At 47.4% G+C, this 20,494-nt stretch overlaps 1 protein-coding gene across 1 annotated transcript in view; it reads right to left on the bottom strand.

Annotated features, from left to right (window-relative positions):
- The window catches only part of TUBGCP6 (tubulin gamma complex associated protein 6), a 32,878-nt gene extending 12,920 nt beyond the window's left edge, over positions 1-19,958 (bottom strand). Inside the window, exons 1-14 of the mRNA XM_007502747.3 lie at positions 19,820-19,958; positions 18,150-18,962; positions 16,876-17,039; positions 14,667-14,877; positions 11,569-11,742; positions 10,055-10,176; positions 9,529-9,607; positions 9,199-9,308; positions 6,987-7,078; positions 6,016-6,155; positions 5,092-5,241; positions 3,408-3,489; positions 3,216-3,304; positions 3,013-3,128 (exon numbers count right to left, since the gene is read on the bottom strand). Coding sequence (XP_007502809.1) covers positions 3,013-3,128; positions 3,216-3,304; positions 3,408-3,489; positions 5,092-5,241; positions 6,016-6,155; positions 6,987-7,078; positions 9,199-9,308; positions 9,529-9,607; positions 10,055-10,176; positions 11,569-11,742; positions 14,667-14,877; positions 16,876-17,039; positions 18,150-18,902 — 2,282 coding nt within the window. The 5' untranslated portion in view covers positions 18,903-18,962; positions 19,820-19,958. The remainder of the gene's footprint in view (positions 1-3,012; positions 3,129-3,215; positions 3,305-3,407; positions 3,490-5,091; positions 5,242-6,015; positions 6,156-6,986; positions 7,079-9,198; positions 9,309-9,528; positions 9,608-10,054; positions 10,177-11,568; positions 11,743-14,666; positions 14,878-16,875; positions 17,040-18,149; positions 18,963-19,819) is intronic.
- Between the last annotated feature and the right edge of the window lie 536 nt (positions 19,959-20,494).

The raw sequence follows: 20,494 nt of genomic DNA, 5'->3' as shown, positions 1-20,494 counted from the left end.
AACAAACCAAGATTTGTGAAATGTAGGCAAAGCAGTATTAGGGGGACATATGTATCTCTAAAAGTTTGCATCAATGAATGTGAGAAAGAGCTTATCAGTGAGTTGGGAATGCAACTAAAAAACTAGAAAAAGAACAAATGAAAAATCTCCAAGTAAACACCAAAATAGAAATCCTGAAAATTAAAGGAGAGATTAATCAGGATCAAAAACGAAAAGCATAACTATACCACCGATGATGAAATTAAAGCAATTATTAGGAACTGTTTTGCCTAATTATATGTTAATAAAATTGACATAAGTATAACAGATGAATATTTACAAAAATATAAATCACCAGATTAAGAGAAGAGGAAACAGAATAATTAAATATTAGAAAAAGAAATTCAACAAGTTATAAAATGAGCTCCCTTAGGAAAAAATTACCAGGATCAAATAGATTTACAAGCGAATTCTACCAACCATTTAAAGAATAATTAGTTCTAATACTATATAAACTATTTGAAAAGATATCTAAAAGAGTCTGATAAATTCTTATGACAAATATGGTTTTGATACCTAAACCAGGAAGAGCAAAAGCAAAAAAGGAAAACTATAAACCAAATTCCCTAATGAATATCAATGCAAAAATTTTAAATAAAATTCTAGCAAGAAGACTATAGCAATATGTCATGAAGATCATATTGTAATTCTGTGGGACTCATACTCCTTGGATGGAGAAATGAGGAGTGAAGGCAGTGAGGAAAGGGTTGATGAAAATGGCTTCCCTCACTACTCCCTCCCGGAGTCCCCAAATTACTTAAGGGACACAAAATGGAGATTTCTCCTTGGAGAAGGCTTGCCCCTTGGTGGCAGTGCTGGCCCTCAAGGGCAGCAGGGAAGTCTTTTCTACAAGGAGAGGTATGAGGGACCTCAATCTGGATATGCACTGCTTTGGGGTGCTCACAAGCCTCCCCCTCATGTCTACTTGAAAATTGGCAACTAGATGGAGTCTGCCAAACTTACTCTCTAGATGTAAATAAACAAGATTGAATTTGCTATCTGACTGCTTATTTGATTTAATTGTCGATTGGGGTGAAGGGGAAGAGGTTAGAGGGATTGTAGGTTGCCCTAAATCTTTTTCTAAATATTCTAATTACTTAAGTAAAAGGTTTTCTTGTAGGCAGGGGAGAGGTAGAAAAGGGGAGAGCACTGCTCACCGATTTGAGTCCAGTATCTCAATAGTTCATGGAATGAAAGTCTGCAGAGAAATTAAGATTTTTTGACAGGAACCAGTGATGTTTTAAACAGGAACCCACAATGTTAAGATTTCTGTCAGTGTCAGAAATCTCCACAGGTGTCTTTGAAAATTCCCCAGAGAAATCGCTCCTCCTTCTACTCCCTTCTGCACCCAAGACCCTGCTCCTCAGGAGAATTTCCCAGAAGTCCTTGTTCAGTTCCCAACTGTCGTTCCTACATTTCAATATGTTATGTCTAAGTAGATTTATACCAGAAATGCAGATCTGGTTGAATATTAGGGAAATGATCTGTGTAATTGTCAATAACAAAAACAATAAAATAATATGACTATTTCAATAGATGCAGAAAAAGGCTTTGACAAAATACAACGTTATTAAAAGTACTAGAGTGGAGCAGCTAGGTAGATTGAGAGCCAGGCCTAGAGACACAAGGTGCTAGGTTCAAATCTGGCCTCAGACCCTTCCTAGCTGTGTGATCCTGCTAAAGTCACTTAATCCCCATTGCCTAGCCCTTACCACTCTTCTGCCTTGGAAACTTGATTCTAAAACAGAAGGTAAGGGTTTAAAAAAAACAGCAACTAGAAAGCATAGTAATAAATGAAATTTTTCTTAAAATGGTAAGTAGAAGCAAGGATGTCCATTATCAGCACTGTTATTCAATGTTGTACTAGAAACGCTAGCAATAAGACAAGAAGGAATAAGAATAGTCAATGAGGAAAAACACTCATTCTTTGCAGATAACTTAGAAAAACCCTAGGGAACTGATTAAAAAATGAGATCAAACAATTAATAACTTTAGCAAAGTTAAAGAACATAAAATAAACTCACATAAATCATTAGCATTTCTATATATTACCAACAAAACCCAGCAGGAAGAAATGTAAAGAGAAATCCATTTAAAAAACTGTAAGACAACATGAAATTACTTGGGACTACCTGCCTAGACACACCCAAGAACAATATGAATAAAGACAGAGTAAACCAAATGGAGAAATATTAATTGCTTGTGGGTAGGATGAGCCAATATAATAAAAATGACAAGTCTACTTAAGTGAATTTACTCATTCAGTGCCATACCAATCAAACTACTGAAGAATTATTTAATAGAACTAGAAAAAAATAATAACAAAATTCATCTGGAAAAAGAAATGGTCAAGAATAACCAAGGGAAATATGAAGGAAGGAGACCTAGCAGGACCAGATTTCAAACAATATTACAAAGTAGAAATCATCAAAGGGGGCAGCTGGGTAGCTCAGTGGATTGAGAGCCAGGCCTAGAGACGGAAGGTCGTAGGTTCAAATCTGACCTCAGACACTTCCCAGCTGTGTGACCCTGGGCAAGTCACTTGACCTCCATTGCCTAGCCCTTACCACTCTTCTGCCTTGGAGCCAATACACAGTATTGACTCCAAGATGGAAGGTAAGGGTTTAAAAAAAAAAAGAAATCATCAAAACAATCTGGTACAAAGAAATAGAGAGGCAGATAAGTAGAAGAGATTAGGCACACAATACAAAGCAGTTAAATGATTACAATAATCTAGTCTTTGATAAAACCAAAGATCTAAGCTTTTGGGGCAAGAACTCAACAGTGCTGGGAAAAATGGAAAGTAGTTTGGCAGAAACTAAGCCTAGACCATCATGGCACACCATGTACCAAGACAAGCTCAAAATCAATATATGATTTAGACATAAAGGGTGACATCATAAGCAAATGAGGAGAGCCTAGAAAAATATACTTGGAAGGCTCTGATGCCAATGGGCCCAATTGAAGACATACCTCGCCCTACGCTCCAATTCTTCCTCCAGTGCCTTCAGTCTCTTCTCTCTTGCGCGCAGCTCACGGGCATAGCTGAAATCATCATCAATCTCCTCCTGCTTGGCTGCCAGGCGACGCTACAGCAACACATATAGGGACTGAGTGACCCAAGGTAGAGGCTGCAGCTCACAGCCCAAACACACTAGCTAAGGCAGCAGACTCACCTCCTGATCCTTTAGAAACTGGTCTTTTAGTTTCTGAAACTGCTCTCGTTTCTTGGCATCCAGGACCATCCTTTCTGACATGTGTCTATCTGTCCAGAAAAGGGAATGATGTTCATATTAGAGAAGAACCTAACTGCAATCTGGATCATTCATAACATCAAGGATCTTTCTGGTGCACAAGGGGAAACATACCATTCAGGGATTTTAATCCTCGGGAGGCCGTGTCCCGGGCTTGGACAATTAATTCTTGTTTGGCAATCTCCATCCTCAGTTTCTGAAAGACAGGTAACAATGTGAGTCTTTGTTGACTTTGAGGACTTTGGGCTGCTATTTCAGACTGTCTCAGATGGGTCACTTGTTCCTCTACATATGCCTCCCCTCCAGACAACTTTGTCAGTCTGTTGCTCCCCAAGAAGATTCAGCAATCGCCCTCTGGCATGGGCTTTCTGCTCTCTGGGGCTTTTTCTGCTTCTAAAACCAATTTCAGAATGCCCCTTTGCCTCTGGCCCTGGCCCTCCGTCCAACCCCCCCCACCCCACCCCCGCCCACCTCCCAACCCTAGTAGGGACCACCTGTCCTGCCACTCCCTCAGCATCTCCATGCTCCATTCATGGCCTTATTCTGTGTCCTGTCCGTTTAACAAAGTTATTTTGTGGATGCGTGCATGGTTGTGCTTCCTCTCACAAAGAGACCTTTAAGCCCCTCCAAATCAGACTCCAACAACCCAAACATGGCTCGCAATTTGTCATTTACAACTGTGTTTTTCTGGACTCCCCAATTCCCACTTTTCCCAGATCTGGGAGTTTTTGATTCTGAATACTAGAAACTGACTGACAATGGGCAAATAACTGACTTCAGTTTGTAAGAATTTATGAGAATATCCATAGCCTATAAAAGATTTTATACACCTTTAAAAATTCAGTTTCCTATCAAATCTACAAAGAGACAGTCCTGAGAAGTAATCTTGCCAGAACACCCATCTTACCACTAGGCCAACTACTAGGGAATCAGGCCCACAGCAGGCCCCACACAGTCCCTGGGCCTTAGGCCTGAGGTTCTGAAAGAGACAGAAGAAGCCAAGGGGCCCCCTTTGGGATCCCCCTGCCTGTCTCAAGATCTCACCATTGGGCTGATCATGGAGCCCTCCAAGGGCCACATTTCCTGTCCACTACCCTGCCCACTGTAGCAGGCCCAAGCAGGACAGAGCTGCCCTCTAGTCTGCTGTGAGTGAATTTTCTGCCTAGACATGTCAGGGCCAGTTCTGCTGAACTGCAGAGCACCAAGCCAAAGACTTGGTTCAAAGACAATGTTTCCTGTACCCAGTTTGTAGATGAGAAAACTGAACCTTGGAGCAATGGCATAAATGCCCAAAGACCACGTTAACAGGGAAGCGAAGCCAGGATGGGTTTACAAGGCTGTCCAGCACCGGAATCCGTTGTGCTTGATAGCCTCTGAAGCAAGGTTTCTCAAAGCAGAGGCCACAGCTGTTCCCTAGCTCCTGTCAATGCTGTCTGGACACTTTGTCTCCCCTCACTTTGGGGACAAAGGCTCAGAACAAGGCCTCTCCTTCCTTCTGGGAGGGTCCAGATAAGCCATGATGGGCAGAAGCTTAACCTCATCTCCAACACTCACTAGAATCACTGGAGCCTTGACCTCAACTGGTTTCCTCAGAAGCAGGCTATTTGTCCTGAGGACATGGCTGAAAAGTGAGTGCCTTGGGGAGTCAAGGGCAGCTTGACCAGGGGTCATAGCCCTGAGAGGCTTCAAAGTCATCACAGTTCCTGCATGAAGGGACTGAGGCCTCCCTTGCATGGTCCAAGGGCCAGAGGAGGCTGAAGGGAGAAATCCTGCTCCCACCTCCCAAGCTGCAGCTTACCTTCTCCTCCTTGCTCACGGCACTATGGCGGGCCAGCCTCTCCATGCGCCCCACATACACAGCGCAGTCCTTCTCGATCTCCTTCAGCTCGTCCAAGGAGAAGATGACCGAGATGCGGGGCACAGGGATATCAGACCAACAAATATAATGCTGCACAAGGAGAGAGCACCATGACCTGGATCCACCGCCCCTGATGTTACACAGGGCCGACTCGCTCAAACTAGAGAGTGTGCCCGTGGGCCTGCCAGGGTCTGAACCAGAAGGGAAGAAGCATAGCTTCAAGCAGGAAAGGGCCTTTCCCAGCGTCCAAAGGAATCCAGTGGCTGGGTCAGGAAGGTCCAAACCCAGCCAAACAGGTATCTCACTCCCAGTTCACCAGCCCACTTGAGGACGTGCCAGCACCTAATTGCCGAGTTGCCAAGGCCTTTCGTGTGTCCACCCTAACTCTCTCACAAAGAACTGAGATAACTCCCTCTTGTCTGTCCTTAGGTGGGACAGAGGAAATCAAACCACTCCATCATGCATCTCTGCTTCTTCTAGCTAAATAACAATTCTCTAACTTTCCCCTCATCCATTCTCCCCTTTAGAAGATTTCCCTGGGCCCTCCTAGTTTTCTTCAACCCATTTAAAATAAGGCCTAGATGGGCAGCCAGGCCAGGTCCATGAACAATGGCATCCAGGGCCCTGGGCCTTTGCCCTGTGGCAGGCGGAGGGTCCAGCCGGTAGACAAGTGGCCAGTTGTCCACATCTGCCCAGACCAAGGTCTGTCAGGCAATCCCACTGAGGGAAGGTGTGACCAGTGCCAGCCCATCAAGGGTCTCTAGAGAGCCCTGACACCTCTGGGGGCATGGGAGACACATCTCAGCACAGCAGGCAGCAGTCTCCCATGAACAACCATGCAAGAAGCCCTCCACCACAACTCACCTGGGGGCAGCACAGCTTCAGCAAGTTGATGGTCTTGCCACAGACATAGACATCATTGGCAACATGCTTTAAGAACCCGGGGACACAGTCCTCTACATCCTTGGAAATGAGCACATAGCCGTGCGTCCAGTAAAATTTATCTACAGGATGGACACAGTCAAGACACAAGAGGTGGACAACAGTATGAGCAGCGAGCAACCTAGGGAGAACTCACTGATGAAGTAGGCTAATCCATGAGCTATACAAAACCCAGGCAAGGAACCAAACAGAACCGAAGAGTTCAGGGGTCAGGGTCGTTTATTTAATGCAAGTCCTACCTGGACAGGCCTCCCCTTGGGAATGACCAACCTTTGGTAATGGGGAACTCCCTGTCTCTGAGGACTCTATGCTGGGACCATACAGCTCAGAAGCAAGTTGTTCCTTTTATGAAGTCCAATAATTCATCCCTCCTGGGCCAGGCAAAACAAGCCTCTTCCAATCCTTGATGAAAGCTCTAGTTGGCCCAACCTTCTTTTCTCTCCATGCCTTTTCTCTCTTCCCTTCTCGTTCAGACCCTGGCAGGCCCACAGACACACTCCTGATCCTCTCATATTTCACCCTCCAAGGACCCTCTGCAGCCTAAAGGAGGGGACTTGGACCTGGGCACAACACTCTGGATGTGGTCTGAGCAGGCAGAGTGAGAACTACCTCCTTCCCCACCCTGGGCACTGTCCAAGGTCTCAACAACTTTCTTGGCCCCTGTATCTGATGCATGATCATGTGTCCCCCATCCCCATCCCTCAAAAACCATTCCAGTTAAGACATTCCAAGAATCTTAAACAAGGAGCCCCAGCCCATGCACATCTCATGCCCACTGAGCAGTGCCATGAATACCAACCCAAATCTGAGGAGGCCCTCACACACACACACACACACACACACACACACACACACACACACGTGTGCATGCGCCCCACTGCCAGCTCACATACCACGGCATCTAAGATACTCCTCGTTTACTTGGATCATGAACTCGCCATAGACGTCACGGAACACACCGCTATACACCCAGTCATGGATAAACCTGTGGAGAGAAGCTCTTAGGGACTGTCAGTGAGGATACTAGATGGATGCCTGGTCTCAGCCTCCAGGAAGCAGCCTGGGCCTGAGGGCAAGGGGACCAGGAGCAGGCCTTTTCCTTCAGGCACTGACAGGTTTCCCAGGAGACTGAACCTACTTCTAGGGCTGCCCAGCAAGTCTGTATGGCCAATGTCCTCCCCACAGCAGGGCTTTGCAGCCATTCTGAAGCTGTGTTTATTTTGAATGGGCATAGAGGAAGGAGGCATAGGAGCAACAAAGGTTTTCCTTGACTTGATGCCACCTGGGCATCCCTCTTTCCATGAGGGGGATTCCCAACACTCTTAAGATTTGGTAGATGGTCTTCAAAGGAGACCATGATTAAAAAAAACCCCTCACCCCTGCAGGCAAGCTGGCATTGAAGCTCATCCCCCTTGATAGTGCAGTCCTCAGAAACAGATAGGCTCATGAAAACTTAGATCTAAAGCTAGGAGGGAAGTGACTGTCCAAAATCACCCAGGCAAGTAGCAGAAGCAGAATTTGAACCCAAAGTCCTTGGACTCCAGAGCCAGGGCACTTTCTATTGGGTCGTACTTTCTTTGGACTGGGAGAACTTGTCCTGCCCTGGGCATAACCTCTAAGAAGCTGAAGTTCCTAAAGTACCACTTCAGATCTTTCAGATAGGCCAATATGACAGAAAGGAAGAAAAAAAAGGGGGGGGAGGAAGGAAAATTTTGGAGGCAATATGGTAAAATTAGACACTAATGCATTATTGGTGGAGTTGTGTACTGATCAAACCATTCTGTTGAGCATTTTGGAATTATGCCCAAAAGACTGTACATACTCTGACCCAACAATACTACTACTAGATCTATATCCCAAAGAGCGCAAGGAAAAGAAAAAAAGACCTATTAATGCCAAAATAATGATAGCAGTTCTTTCTGCAGTGGCAAAGAACTGGAAATCAAAGGGCTATTCATCAAATGGAGAATGGCTGAACAAGCTGTGGTAGACGATGGTAATCAAATACCATTGTATTTGATTATGTATATAAGATATATAAGATTATATATATGAATCCATATGTATGTATGTATGTGTGTATATATAAAAGATACATGTCATATATATAAGACATATGTACAAATAGGAAATGAGGAGCAGGATGGTTTCAGAAAAACCTAAGAAATGAGAGAAAGAACTATGGGAGCAGAAATGCAAAAGAAGAACATATGACATCACTTATCAAAATCACGTGGGTATGTGATTTGGGGTTTAAGCTTTAAAAGATCACTCTACAGCAAAAATGAATAATATGGAAATAGGTATCAAAGGATAACATTTATACAGCCCAGTGGAATTGCTTGTCGGCTCTGGGAGGGAGAGGGAAAAGGGGAGGGGGAAAAATGAATCAGGTAAACGTGGAAAAATATTTTAAAATAAAAATTTAATTTAATTAAAAAAATTTTTAAAGAAAAAAACCTAAGAAGACCTACATGAACTGATGCAGAGTGAAATAAGTAGAACCAGGAGAAAGAACCTTTTACCCAGTAACAGCAATACTAGATAACGATCAACTGTGAAGGGCTTAGCTATTGTCAACAACACAAAGATTCAGGACAATTCTGAGGGACCCCTGATGAAAAATACCATCTACCTCCAGAGAGAGAACTGATGTACCCTGAGAGTACACTGAAGCAGACCTTCACATCCCAATGGGTGGAGGTGCTGGAGGAAGGGAGAGAATTTAGAATTCAAATTTTTAAAAAATTAATGTTAAAAATAAATAACAATGTTTTTTGAAAAAAAATAAAGAGAGAAGGGGGAGGCTGAAAGGGGGAGAAGAGATAGGAAAATGAGGAAAAGAAAGAGGAGGAGAGTTAGTGGGAAGAGAGGAGTTGGGGAGAGGAGGAGAGGGAACCTGCCTCTTCTGCCCCTTTTATGGTAAGGCAGGGCACTACTAAGGAGAGATAAGCTTTAGATTCATGCATAGGCCAGGGCTGCTGGAGGGGCTGGAGTCAAAGACCCCATCACTAGTTCTGTAAGCACCTCTGTAAAACACCACTAAACCCCAGGGTCCATGACAAAATGGGCATCTCTACTGGGTGTCTCCTGCCCAGGGCTCACCTGGTGTACGGTTCACAGCTGGCCTTCAACAACGACAGCAGGACAGGATAATGCTCATTGCTGCAGTTATCCAAGGCCTCTTGGTACAGGTAGGACAGCAGCTTGACTCCCTGAAGAGGGAATCACACATTCATTCACTCCAGGGAGGATGTCTGAAAGCAGACTCCTGAAGAAGCAAGCAAGGCTGGTGGCTAGTGGGTGATAGGTGGCAACAAGGATCTTTCAGCCTCCCCTTTCAGAGCTGCTCTGCTGAGACTCAGGAAAGCCCTTGGCCTGTGCAAGCATCCCAGCAGGACAAAGCTCAGGAGGAGAATTTAGAAGAGCACTCACGGTTGGGAACGAGGACCGGGTCCCTCCCTCACTGAGCCCAGGAACAGCGGTGCCCACACCACAGAGCTCGGCCAAATATCTAAAGGGAGAGAGCCCACATCAATACTGGAGGGCTGGCGGGGGCTCAGGGCCAGTTTGGCCCTCTGCACATCCCCTCTATGAAGGATAGCAAGGAATTGTGGAAAGGGAGGAGCTGGGCTTGGGTCACCTCCCTCCCACTGTGTACTTGAGGGACTTAAAACCAGGGCCTGTTGGAGCCGGACAAGAATTCAGAACATCTCGTCCACCTCTCATCTTTTATGGAGTAAACGCTGCCTCAGGTGCAGGAGGAAAGCTGTGCCCAAGGTCACTGGGGACCCAAGCAGAGAATCTGCTTACAAACACCCCCAGCCCCAGGACACACTAAGGCAGGCCTGGAAAAGGCAGAGGAAGTGGCCCATCTCTAGCAGGGTCTGGGCTGGAAACTGTCCAAAGATAGGCCAAGAAGTCCCCATGTCCTCCAATCGCATCCTGAGGGGAGCCCCACCTCAACTGGCGTCCCAGCTTCTTGAAGAGAAAGCTGATGGTCAGCAGGCTCAATGTGGGTGGCGTGGAGAGGACACATGCTCGGTAATACTGCAGATACTTCCGTAGACCACTTGTAAAAGCCTATGCAGAGAAACAGGTGTGAACTCGAGGGGTGGCTCTGGGTGCAGCCACCCTGGGAACCTCCCATGGAAACACAACTGCAAAGCATGTCCATCACTCAACAAGCCAAGTCAGAAGCTGACAAGAAGCAGAACAGCAGGACATGGAGGTAAGGTCGGGGTGCTCCAAGTTTTCCAGAAATCTGAACAGGATTTGTCCAGCAGACACAAGTGTCAAGTGGTACTAGCGGGTGAAAAAAGCCAGGTTGCTGAGGTTCTGTCCCTCTCTGCCATCCTGCAAGGGGCAAAGGCTGCCAAGGAGCTGTGGGTGAGGCGCCCACCTGCCTTTCTGCCCTTTCTCTCTGATCTCCTGGCCTAACCTTCTGCCCTGCCCAGGATGGGTATCTTCCCTCTCAGACCTTCCCCTCTTCTGAGCTTCCCTCTCTCCCCTACCCCCAGATTCTGTCTTGTGCCTGCTTCTTCTAAACATCTCCTCAGATATCCAGCAGGACCCTAAGTGAGGGCAGCCTTTGATTAAAGCAGCTCCAAACTGCTAATAAAACCACTATTTTGGTCCAGAAATGTAGCCGCAGAAAACCCAACTCTGAGGTGCCCAGGGCTGGCCAGACAGGGCCCACAAGCGCCCACAACCCTCAAGGTAGCAGCTTCCACTGAGCCTCACTCCATGCAGGACCCTGGGGATGGGCAACAGTGCCCACCAGGAAATGACATGGTGGGTAAGCAATGGAAGCAGCAAAGACAGGAAACGTTCAGAGAGGGTTGCTGGTCACAGGGGTCAGCCCAGGCTGCTGCTGCCACCTGTCAACGGTCATCGAGGTCTAAGGAATGGGACCCAAGAATACCAAGCTCCCTCCTAGCCCCTCTCACCCTGCCATCCACCTTCCTGGCCTGGATTCCCCGATGGGGCTCTCTTTCTCCCTGCCTCCCTCCCCATAATGTCGCAGCATTCAAATACCAGGATTGTGGCATCCAGTGGGAGTTCTCATCAGCCTGGCATTACTGCCATGGTCCCAGGGTACGTCATCAGGTCCCTGTGTGCTTCCTGGTGGCCATCACCCAACATGTACTCATTCACCTCCCAGATGCCCACCCCGGGGGAGTCCAAGAGCACCTCATGACCCTCAGGCTCTGTATCTTTTGGGACATTTCTCCTCTCAAGGAATAAAGCCCATGACCTCTACGATGGGGTGGGGAGAGCCCCTACTCCAGCCCTTGCTTCCTACAAGACCCCAGGTGCCGTCCCCTCCCTGGGGTCCTGCAGAGGCAGCCACAGCCCTCAGCAGGGTCTTGTCACTTGCATTTGGCCTTCCAAGTATGAACACACATCATTGTCAGGCCTCCCCACTCCCGTCCAATGGGGGTGCTCCCCCCCCCACCTGGCTGGCACACCCACCTGAAACACGAGGCCCTTGTTGTAGGAGGAGTCCAAAACAGGCTGGAGAGAAAAGTGACTGAGACGGGTGTAGTGAGAGCCATACTCGGCCACCTCGGACAGAAGGCTGCTCATGTTCTGCGGAGACGTTCCCGACACGTAGACACCTGGCTTCACCTCAAACACCTGAGTGGCCTATGCAGGTAGGAGGAGGCACTGGCCTTTACCCAGCTCCCAGGAAAGGGAGGCCACCCCACTGCACACCCTCAGTCTCAAGAAAGTGCATCCTAAGCTATAAAGGATCTTAGTTTTACAGAGGAGGAAACTTAAGACTCAGGGAGTCCATCACACACCTAAGAATGGTCAGGTCTGGGCTCTGGCCTTCCTGACTCCATCCATTGCCCCCCACAGCTAGCCTCTCAGGGCAACCAAAAATGCCCTCAAAAGGAACTTTCTGAAAGCTCCTAGTCCCTCTCCCTAACTGCCCTTCCTGACTCCCAGGCCATCCTGGGCCCTTCTCACACCAAAGGAAGATCCCCAGAAAACACAAAACTAAATTAAGCTCTGAAAAGCAATTTTAAAGTTCAACTGATGTAAAACAAGTCAAAAATATTCTCAAAAACAGAATTTCCATCCCCTGGCAAGGAGGGGTTTCAGAAGCCTCCTAGTTCAATTCTTCTCAAATCCAGAGTCCCTGCTGGGATAGTTCCCAAAGGAGACAGTGGCCACATCCTACCCTCAATTTTTTCTTCTCGAGGATACACATCCCTAGCTCCTCCACGATAGTTTCAGGGAGCATGGGGGGGGGGGGCACAATGTTGCCCACTCCCAGGAAAAAGAGAAAGAAAAGAGGGCTGCTGGAACTCTTAAAAATGCATAAAACAGGAGGAAACTCCAAGAGGCCCGGACAAAGTGGGGCCACTCCAATAGAACAGGCTGAACTGATGATGCACTTTCAAGAAGCCATCTCTAGGGGGCAATAATGACTTGCAGCATCACAGAGATGCAGGCACTACTTCCTCTAGAAGGAAACATCTGAGGAGGTTGGAGGCACTCAAAGGAAAATGTTTAGATAAAAAACAGGCTTACTTGGAGGGAATGTGGGAAAGTTAGGACACAACCACATTCTTGGGGGAGTTGTGAACTGATTCGATCGTTCAGGAGAGCAATTTGGACCCAGGCCCAAAGGGCTATAAATCACTTCATACCGTGTGGCCCAGCAATACCATTGTTAGGTTTGTATTCCAGAGAGAGAGACAAAAAAAACAAAAGGGGAAGGACCTATGTGTACAGAAATATTTAAAGCAGCTTTTTTTAGGGGGGACAAAGAATAGGAAAGTGAGGGGATACCATCAATTGGGGAATGGCTGAGTAAGTGCTAATTTATGAATGTAATGGGATACTATTGTGCTGTAAGAAATGATGAGCAAGAGGAGCTCAGAAAAACCTGGAAAGACTTTGAAGAACTGACACAGAGTGAAATAAGCAGAACCAGAACAAACGGACAGAGCCAGGAAATCTCTACAATGAACAACTAAGAATTACAGCTATTCTCAGCAATGCAATGATCTAAAACTATCCCAAAGGCCTCATGATAACAAAATGCCATTTGTTTCCAGAGAAAAAGAACTGATGGAGTCTGAATCCAGACCAAAGCCAACTTTTTCACTTTCTTCCTTAATTTTTTTAAATTTCCTTTTACAAAAGGATTAATATGGAAAAATGGTTTATGATTGCACATGTATTATCTATATCTCAACAGAAGTGGAGGCAGAGGGAGGGGAGAGACAATTTAAAAAGATAAAATTTAAAGGTAAAAAAGATTTTGTTTTTGTTTTTTTTACAAACTCTTATCAATTTTTAAAAAATGTTTTAATGAACATTAATAGCAGCACTATTTGTAAGAGCAAAAGCTCAGAAGTAAGGTGGTCAGCTTCAGAAAGATGGCCAACTAAACTATGAGGCATCGATGCAATGGACTGTTTGTTCACTAAGGAATGACAAATGTGAAGAATTCAAAGATATGCGGGAAAACTAGGACTTTATACTTGTGTGAAGTAAAATACCTCCATCCTCCAGCGCTCCAGTGGTGAAAGACAGGAATCACAGAGTCACGTGTCTGACCGACACTGGTAGTTTTAGAGCAGATCAGTAGCTCTAGAACTACAGGCTCCCTGGGCTGGCTGACCGCCCTTTATATGACCTGACCATCTCTGGCAAGCCTCTGCCTCAGTCATTCAGCTGAAATGAGGGAATGGATCCTTCTGTAAGGTTAGAAAGGCTGAAAACCCTTTTCTCTTCCTCTCTCTACTAACAAATGCTTATAAATTTGGTCATAAGCCTCCAGATCAATTGTTACTTATAACATACTGAAGGGAAAAAGCAGAACCAAAAGGCTAATAGACACACAAACTACAACTACAGAAAGTGGGGCACTATCTAGCAGTCGCTTAGTTCAGGATAAAGGAAACGGGCAGGATCGATGCTAGCTTTTAAAGTTACTGTACCTGGTCTTCTTTCTTTCACCAGATGACATAAACCTACTGTTTCCATATGCAATCACTGGGCAACCCCATTTTAAATACTTTTCTTCATTTTAAAGGTGGGGGGAGATTATTTTTCTTCTGCTTATTGCATATTTGGTTTTTGTTTGGGAGTTGGTTTTGTTCTAAGGGTTTTTATTCATTCTTAAAACTCTGCTCATACTCATTTTTGGAGCTTGTTCTTACACTTGAACATGTAGATCTATTGCTGGAAGTTTCAACATAAAATTTCAGAAATAAATTTTTTTAATTAAAAAAAAAAGAAGCTTCTTTGCAGCCCAGCTTCCCAGGCCCTCTCCGTCCCAGCTGCCATAAGGGCTGTATTTGCCAACATGCTTCCTAAATGGCCACGTCCTGGGCTGAAGCCAGCTAACCACCACCCTGAGGGAGGACTGGAGCAAGAAGGCAGCAGGACCTGGCTCTGCACAGCCGTGGCTCTCTGGGAGGTTGCCATATCACACCCTGGGGCTCAGACTGACACTACCATCCTAAGATCCAGAACTTGCCCGATACACATTAGGTCCTCCTCAGTCCCAAAGAACCCCTCCCACCCTCACCCACCCCCACATGGCTCACCTGACTGAGTGAAAAGGTGGCCGACACGACCCCAATGAGGACATTCAGGACATCCTTGACTAGATCCCTCTCCTTCATTAGGAACAGGGAGGGCAACTGGAACAGGCCACTGTGGAGAAGCTGAAGCTCCCCTTCCCGTAGGCGGTAAAACATGTCAAAGGCTTCCCTACCAGCCTCAGTGAGGTAAGGCTCCTCTTTATTCCCAGGAGGACTGTAGGAAAAACACACAGTGAGGGAAAGCCACCTCCTTCCCAGTCCAGGTCATCTCCACGCCACCACAAACCCCATAAGGGACTGGGCAAGTGCTGCCAAGCTCTGGGGCCAAAGAGCAGAGGGTAAAAACCCACCTGACATGGCCCAGACTTAACAACAGCTGATGTAAAGCCCAGTCTCAACAGCAACCAAGAGAGAAATCTGCCTGCTATGGGTCCTGGGGCATCACTGACTGGAAGCCCAAAGCAGAGCAGGCAGCAGCCTGCCATCTGATGCTGGTCAGGTCCTCGGCGGCATTGGGCTTTTAGGGAACATATAAACTGACCACCCAGGGCCATGGTATACAGAGTGCTGAGCCAGGATTCAGGAAGACCTGAGTTTTCTGACCTCAAATACTTCCTAGCTAGTCACTTCACCCTGTTTGCCTCCCTTTCCTCATCTGGAAAAGGAGCTGGAAAAGGAAATGGCAAACCACTCTTGGATCTCTGCCAAGAAAACTTCAAATGGGGTCACAAAGTCAGACATGTCTAAAAACAACTGAACAACAAACTGACCTTGTGCAGAATGGGAATCAGGATGAGAAAAGGCCTTGAAGCAAAGTCAGGGCAGGACAGACTCAGCTGCAAGCACCAGGGGACATTCAGTCGGAAAAAGGAGGACCTCTCTTCAAATGCCCAAATGGTTATCAGGTGAAATTAGACCAAGAGGCAGCTTCAACATTTATAGATCGTTTTCCTCACAATACCATGGTGAGGCAGGGAGGACAAATCTTACTATCCCCAGCTTACAAATTAAGAAATCAAGGCTTGGAGATTAGACGCCGTGGGTCACCCAGCAATGAGTGAGGGTACAAGCTGGGATTCAAAGTGGGCACTGCCTGCCTTTGGTCAGGTCTGCCCCGGCCTTCAAGGGAAAATCAGTTGTGGTTCCAGAGGGCTGAACCAAGCCCAGGAAGAGTGAGGACAGGCTCAGTTTACTATATAAGGAAGCATGTCCTAACATTCACTTCAGACACAAACAACTCATTTTGTTACTATTGAGTTCAACATGCCAGAAGTTTACAGTTTCACATCCCATAATCACCATAACCAGTGCTTTCTACACTGAGCTATTCATGTTTGCTAATGAGCTGGCTCATGATAAAAAAATAAATAAATAAGACTTGGAGGCAAAAATCAAAAACTTTTAAATGAAAACAAATCATTTCAGTTCCTTGGGCATCTGCTCTGTCCAGGGTGACAGGAAAGTCACCAGCCCTAAGGACCTTATGGCCAAGTTTTTTTCAAACTTGTTTGTTGTTGTTGTTGCTCCATTTCCCCTGATCCACTTGGGCAGAAGCTGATTGATTGAGGAGCTGAGCCTGCAGAGGAGGAGGAGGAAGTGGATTACTGGACCTTTGGGGTCCTGCTCACTAGCTGGGATGAGCTTCTAAGTGAAAGCTAAAGAACAAATACCATAGAAAAACCAATGAGGAGCCCTGATGCGAGGCCAGTCTGGGTCTTATCCTGATGGGGACACGTCCAGCCACCACTGGAGGCTCTAAGTTAGGAGTCCACACAGCTTTGAACCCTGCTTCAGGCGCTTGCCAAATATGTGACCCCAAATAAGTCACTCTTCCCGCAAATTATCTCATCTGTAAAATGGGGATTGCAAGCCTCATGCATCACAGATTGGAGTAAGGAGCCCAAATCTGATTTTCTGGGTCTGATTCCCTTAAAACAAAAATAAGCAGTCTGGCCAACACCTAAAAAATCTGATCTGGGAGAATCCTTTCCAAAGCCCAGCTCCAGGCCAATTCTACCTCATGGCTATTCTTCCTGATACAAGATTCACTGAGACAGCAGCAGGTTTCACTCAAGGATGTCATAGGAGCCTTCCTTCCCCCTCTGTCCAGTCTGTGTCCAGTTCCTTACTCCAGACCCTCCAGGTACCAGCACACTGTGAGCCCAAACAGGCAGCATCCCACCTCTAAAAGGCTCCAGCGTTCCCCACCTACCAGCCAATCCTCTCCCAACATCTGCGTTTGCTGGGCTCATAGGTAAGCACAGCGTCCCAGAGGTCAATGTCTGGAGTCATGCTGGGCTCGGACTGAGAGTCGGGAGTCAAATTAGATGCTGACTGGAAGCCTTCATCTTCTGACTGATCAATGCTTTGGGGAACCTGCAGATCACAAGGAGAAAGGAGGTCACCTTCAATGGGGCTAGAATCCAAGTGTGGCTACCTCAGAATCACCAAATACTCTATTTTTTTTTTTAGTTTTCTCAAGGATCTCCAAACTAAAAACACAGGCAAGAGGGGGTCCAGAAAGGGGGATTCCTGACTCTATCCAATGAAAACATAGCCTCTGATGCAGCCCTCCCATCTAAAAATATTATTCCCCCTTAAGGGTTAAAGGCTTCAGCCTATATATATCCTCCTTCCCTTTGGATGCAAACAAGGGTAGTCAAGGAATATATGAAGGACTGAGTGGGATGGAGCTACCCCCAGGTCTCTCACCCCCACACACACTTGGGAGCCCCTCCTCAGAATTCTCCAAAGCAAAGGCCTCTTGGCTGCTGAGAACACTAAGCAGCCTACAGGGTCACTACAGGGTTTACTACATCTATCCTGAGTAACATGCTATCTCCCCCACTTTATGGGTTCTTCCTGAGGGCAGAAGACCATCCTGGCTTTCTAGCCCTGGCCTTTGGTACCAAGGCTGGCACAGAATAAGCACCTAATAATAAATAACCCTTTTCTCATTTGTTTCTTCATTGGTAGAAAGGCCAAGAGGGCTAGGCCCTGGGATCCCAACTTCCCCAGCTCCTCTTACTTCTAGTGCCTCCCTTTTACTAATTATTTCCCATTTATCCTGTACATGGCTCACATTGGATGTCTTTGTTAAGCTTACTGTCTCCCCCATTATATGGTGAACTCCTTGGGGGAGCTGGGACAGTCTTATGTCTCTCTCTGAATCCTCAGAACTTGGTACACATCATTCATTAGCACTTCATAAATGATGTGAGCATGTTCGAGGCTGACACATAAAGAATTCCTGGGTGAGAAAACTCCCTCTATTAATACAGAATAGCAGTATCTTTTCTGCAACTCAGGAGTCAGAGAGCTGCCCAGGGCCCCAAATGTTATGTCACATGAGACATGAGGAGCTCAGGATCACAAGGCTCCTAGGTACAAAAGCCTGAGCATCACTACAAAAATGACAGAAAGTTCCACTAAAAGATTTCTGAGGCCCACAATCCCTAAAACTAGCTAAAGCCAGGGCGCCCATACTTGGATGGCAAGGCCTGACAAGTCAGCACTGTCTGGAACAGGCGGCAGATCCAGCTTGATGTCCATGTCATAAGTGTGGCTGTGTACCAGGGCTCCAAAGAGGGAACCATGGGTCTCTCTCTCAAACCTGTCCACACCAGGGTAGTTATGGGCAAAGAGCCCGATGGAACGTAGGCCAGTGCCTGGTGGGGCCTCCATCACTTGCAGCGTTTTCTGAACCGTTTCCCAGCACTGCTGCTCTTGGCTGGCAATCAGGAAGCGTGTGTCAGCCTCGAACATGCTCACATCATAGTAATCGTAGCCTTGATGCTTGACATTCCGGCCCACATGCTTGTTGTTCAGAAAATAGTCTCTCTTCTGAGGAAGGAACACAGGCGGGCCACTCCCAGCCAGGCGCACCAAGAGATCCAGCACAGCCCTGATTTCAGTCAATGGCAGGCCAAGGGCAGGGGCTGCCTCCAACCCATCCACCAGCTCCTCTAGCCTATCAGCATCAGGACCCAGGCCCCCGACTCGCAAGTTGAAGGACAACATCAGAATCTTATTTTTCACAGGAAGCTGGGACTCAGCCGACAGTAGCTTGTGACCCTCTTCCTGAAAGAGGCCCATGAAAAGGGCATCATAAACCACCTTTTTAAGGCCCTGTTTGGCCCTCTGCATGCTGGCACCAGGCCTGCCAGGGTGGGTCTTCCAGGGCACATGACCCAGGTGGACCTCACATAGTTCATTGAACAGCTGGGTGATGCTGGCCATCTCCAGAGGCAACAACTGGTCTGGGACAAATCATGGGTGAGAGGAGACTGCCATCAACATCTGAAAGACAGCAAAAGAGGAGAAATAAGATACTTACTCCCTTTTTGTTTGCTTTTCTTTTTAAGCCCTTACCTTCTGTATTAGATATTAGATTCAATACTGCCCATAGGTTGCAAGGCAGAAGAGCAGTTAGGGCTAGACAACTGGGGTTAAGTGACTTGCCCAGGGTCACACTGCTCTAAAGTATCTGAGGTCACATTTGAACCGAGGACCTCCCATCTCTAGGCCTGGCTCTCTATACACTTAATGGCCCCTTCTTACTAACTATTCCAACCCTTAGCCCAAGTTCCAGATCCCATAAGCACTGAACAGTCCAGCAGCAAAAATGCTGGGCCACTCCTGGGCCATATTAGAGAGGGTCGGAGCATTCCAGTTGATATCCTCTCCCCTCTTTGGTCCCTGCTTGAGGAAAGGGAAGGAGCCTCAAAGAAAGGAGGGGAGAGACGTGGGGGAGGGGGCAGTCACGGGCTCGTTGGGGATAGGGGAGAGGACTGTTCTCGTCGGGTTCCGTCTCTTAGCACAGAAACGTGAGACCCCAGAGGTTCCCAGAGCCTAGTCCGGCCCGGCCTCCCCGAGGCCATCTCGACCATCCCAGGAGAGCAGGACTGCTCCGGGAGTCTCAGAGATGAAGCCTGAACCGTGGATGAATGAGAGAGGGAATGAATGAATGAGTGAACGAGGGAATGAACAAACAAGGAGTGGGGCTGGCGGACAAGGATGCTCCGCCCCCGTAGGCGGACCCTCAGCCGCGGGACCTCAAGCTGGGGCTGGAGTTGGGATCACGACAGAAGTATCTCCAAGGGCTCTGGAGTCCGGCTCCTCGCCCTCCCCAATCCACAGCTGAAAAGCGAACTTACCACTGTGACAGGGAAGGAGCTACTCTCAACAAGGGCGAGGGATGATGACGTAAAATACTAATCACGTCAGCTCGCTGGTGGCGCAAAAGACGCTACGACCTGATCTCACGCTTCAAGGCTGGAAGAATCACGTGGCCCAAGGAGGCCTATCATTATACAGGGCCTGCTCATGACGTCTCATCACGTGATCCAGGAAAGCCTATCGCACAGGCCACGCGCAGCCGATCCACGTGAGGCGGAGGCCCTATCGCTGTACTGGACCTGCGTGCGATGCAAGGGACCTAGGAAGCCCCGCCCCTTTCTCATTTGCGGCCTGGTGACCGCGGTGTCTGCAGGGAGAGCTCTTGCGCAGTCCTGACCAAAGGCTACAATTAAGGAACTTTGGGATGTGAAGTTGCCCTAGCTCCCCAGTTCCGCCAAAGAGGGCGGAGTTCTGTCAGGCGTCAGAGCCCTGTCCAGCCTGGCCCCAGCCAGCACTGCCAGGCTTTTGCTCACTTGGGTCCGTACCCAAGAGCACCGTCCCTCCTCTTCTAAGGCCTTTTGAGTTCCTCCCCATCTTCCCTGCCTGTTTTCCAGTACTATCCCTGAGCAGATGTAAATCGGGTCTCCTCTACAAAACAAGTGCCTGCCCCTGGAGGCGGATGGCTGGTGGGGCCAGGACGGGTTGAGGGAAAA

The sequence above is a fragment of the Monodelphis domestica genome, chromosome 5 (genome assembly GCF_027887165.1).
Source record: "Monodelphis domestica isolate mMonDom1 chromosome 5, mMonDom1.pri, whole genome shotgun sequence".
Classification (NCBI taxonomy): domain Eukaryota; kingdom Metazoa; phylum Chordata; class Mammalia; order Didelphimorphia; family Didelphidae; genus Monodelphis; species Monodelphis domestica.
The sequence above is the reverse complement of the archived record's forward strand: the minus strand, read 5'-3'. Positions and strand labels throughout refer to the sequence as shown.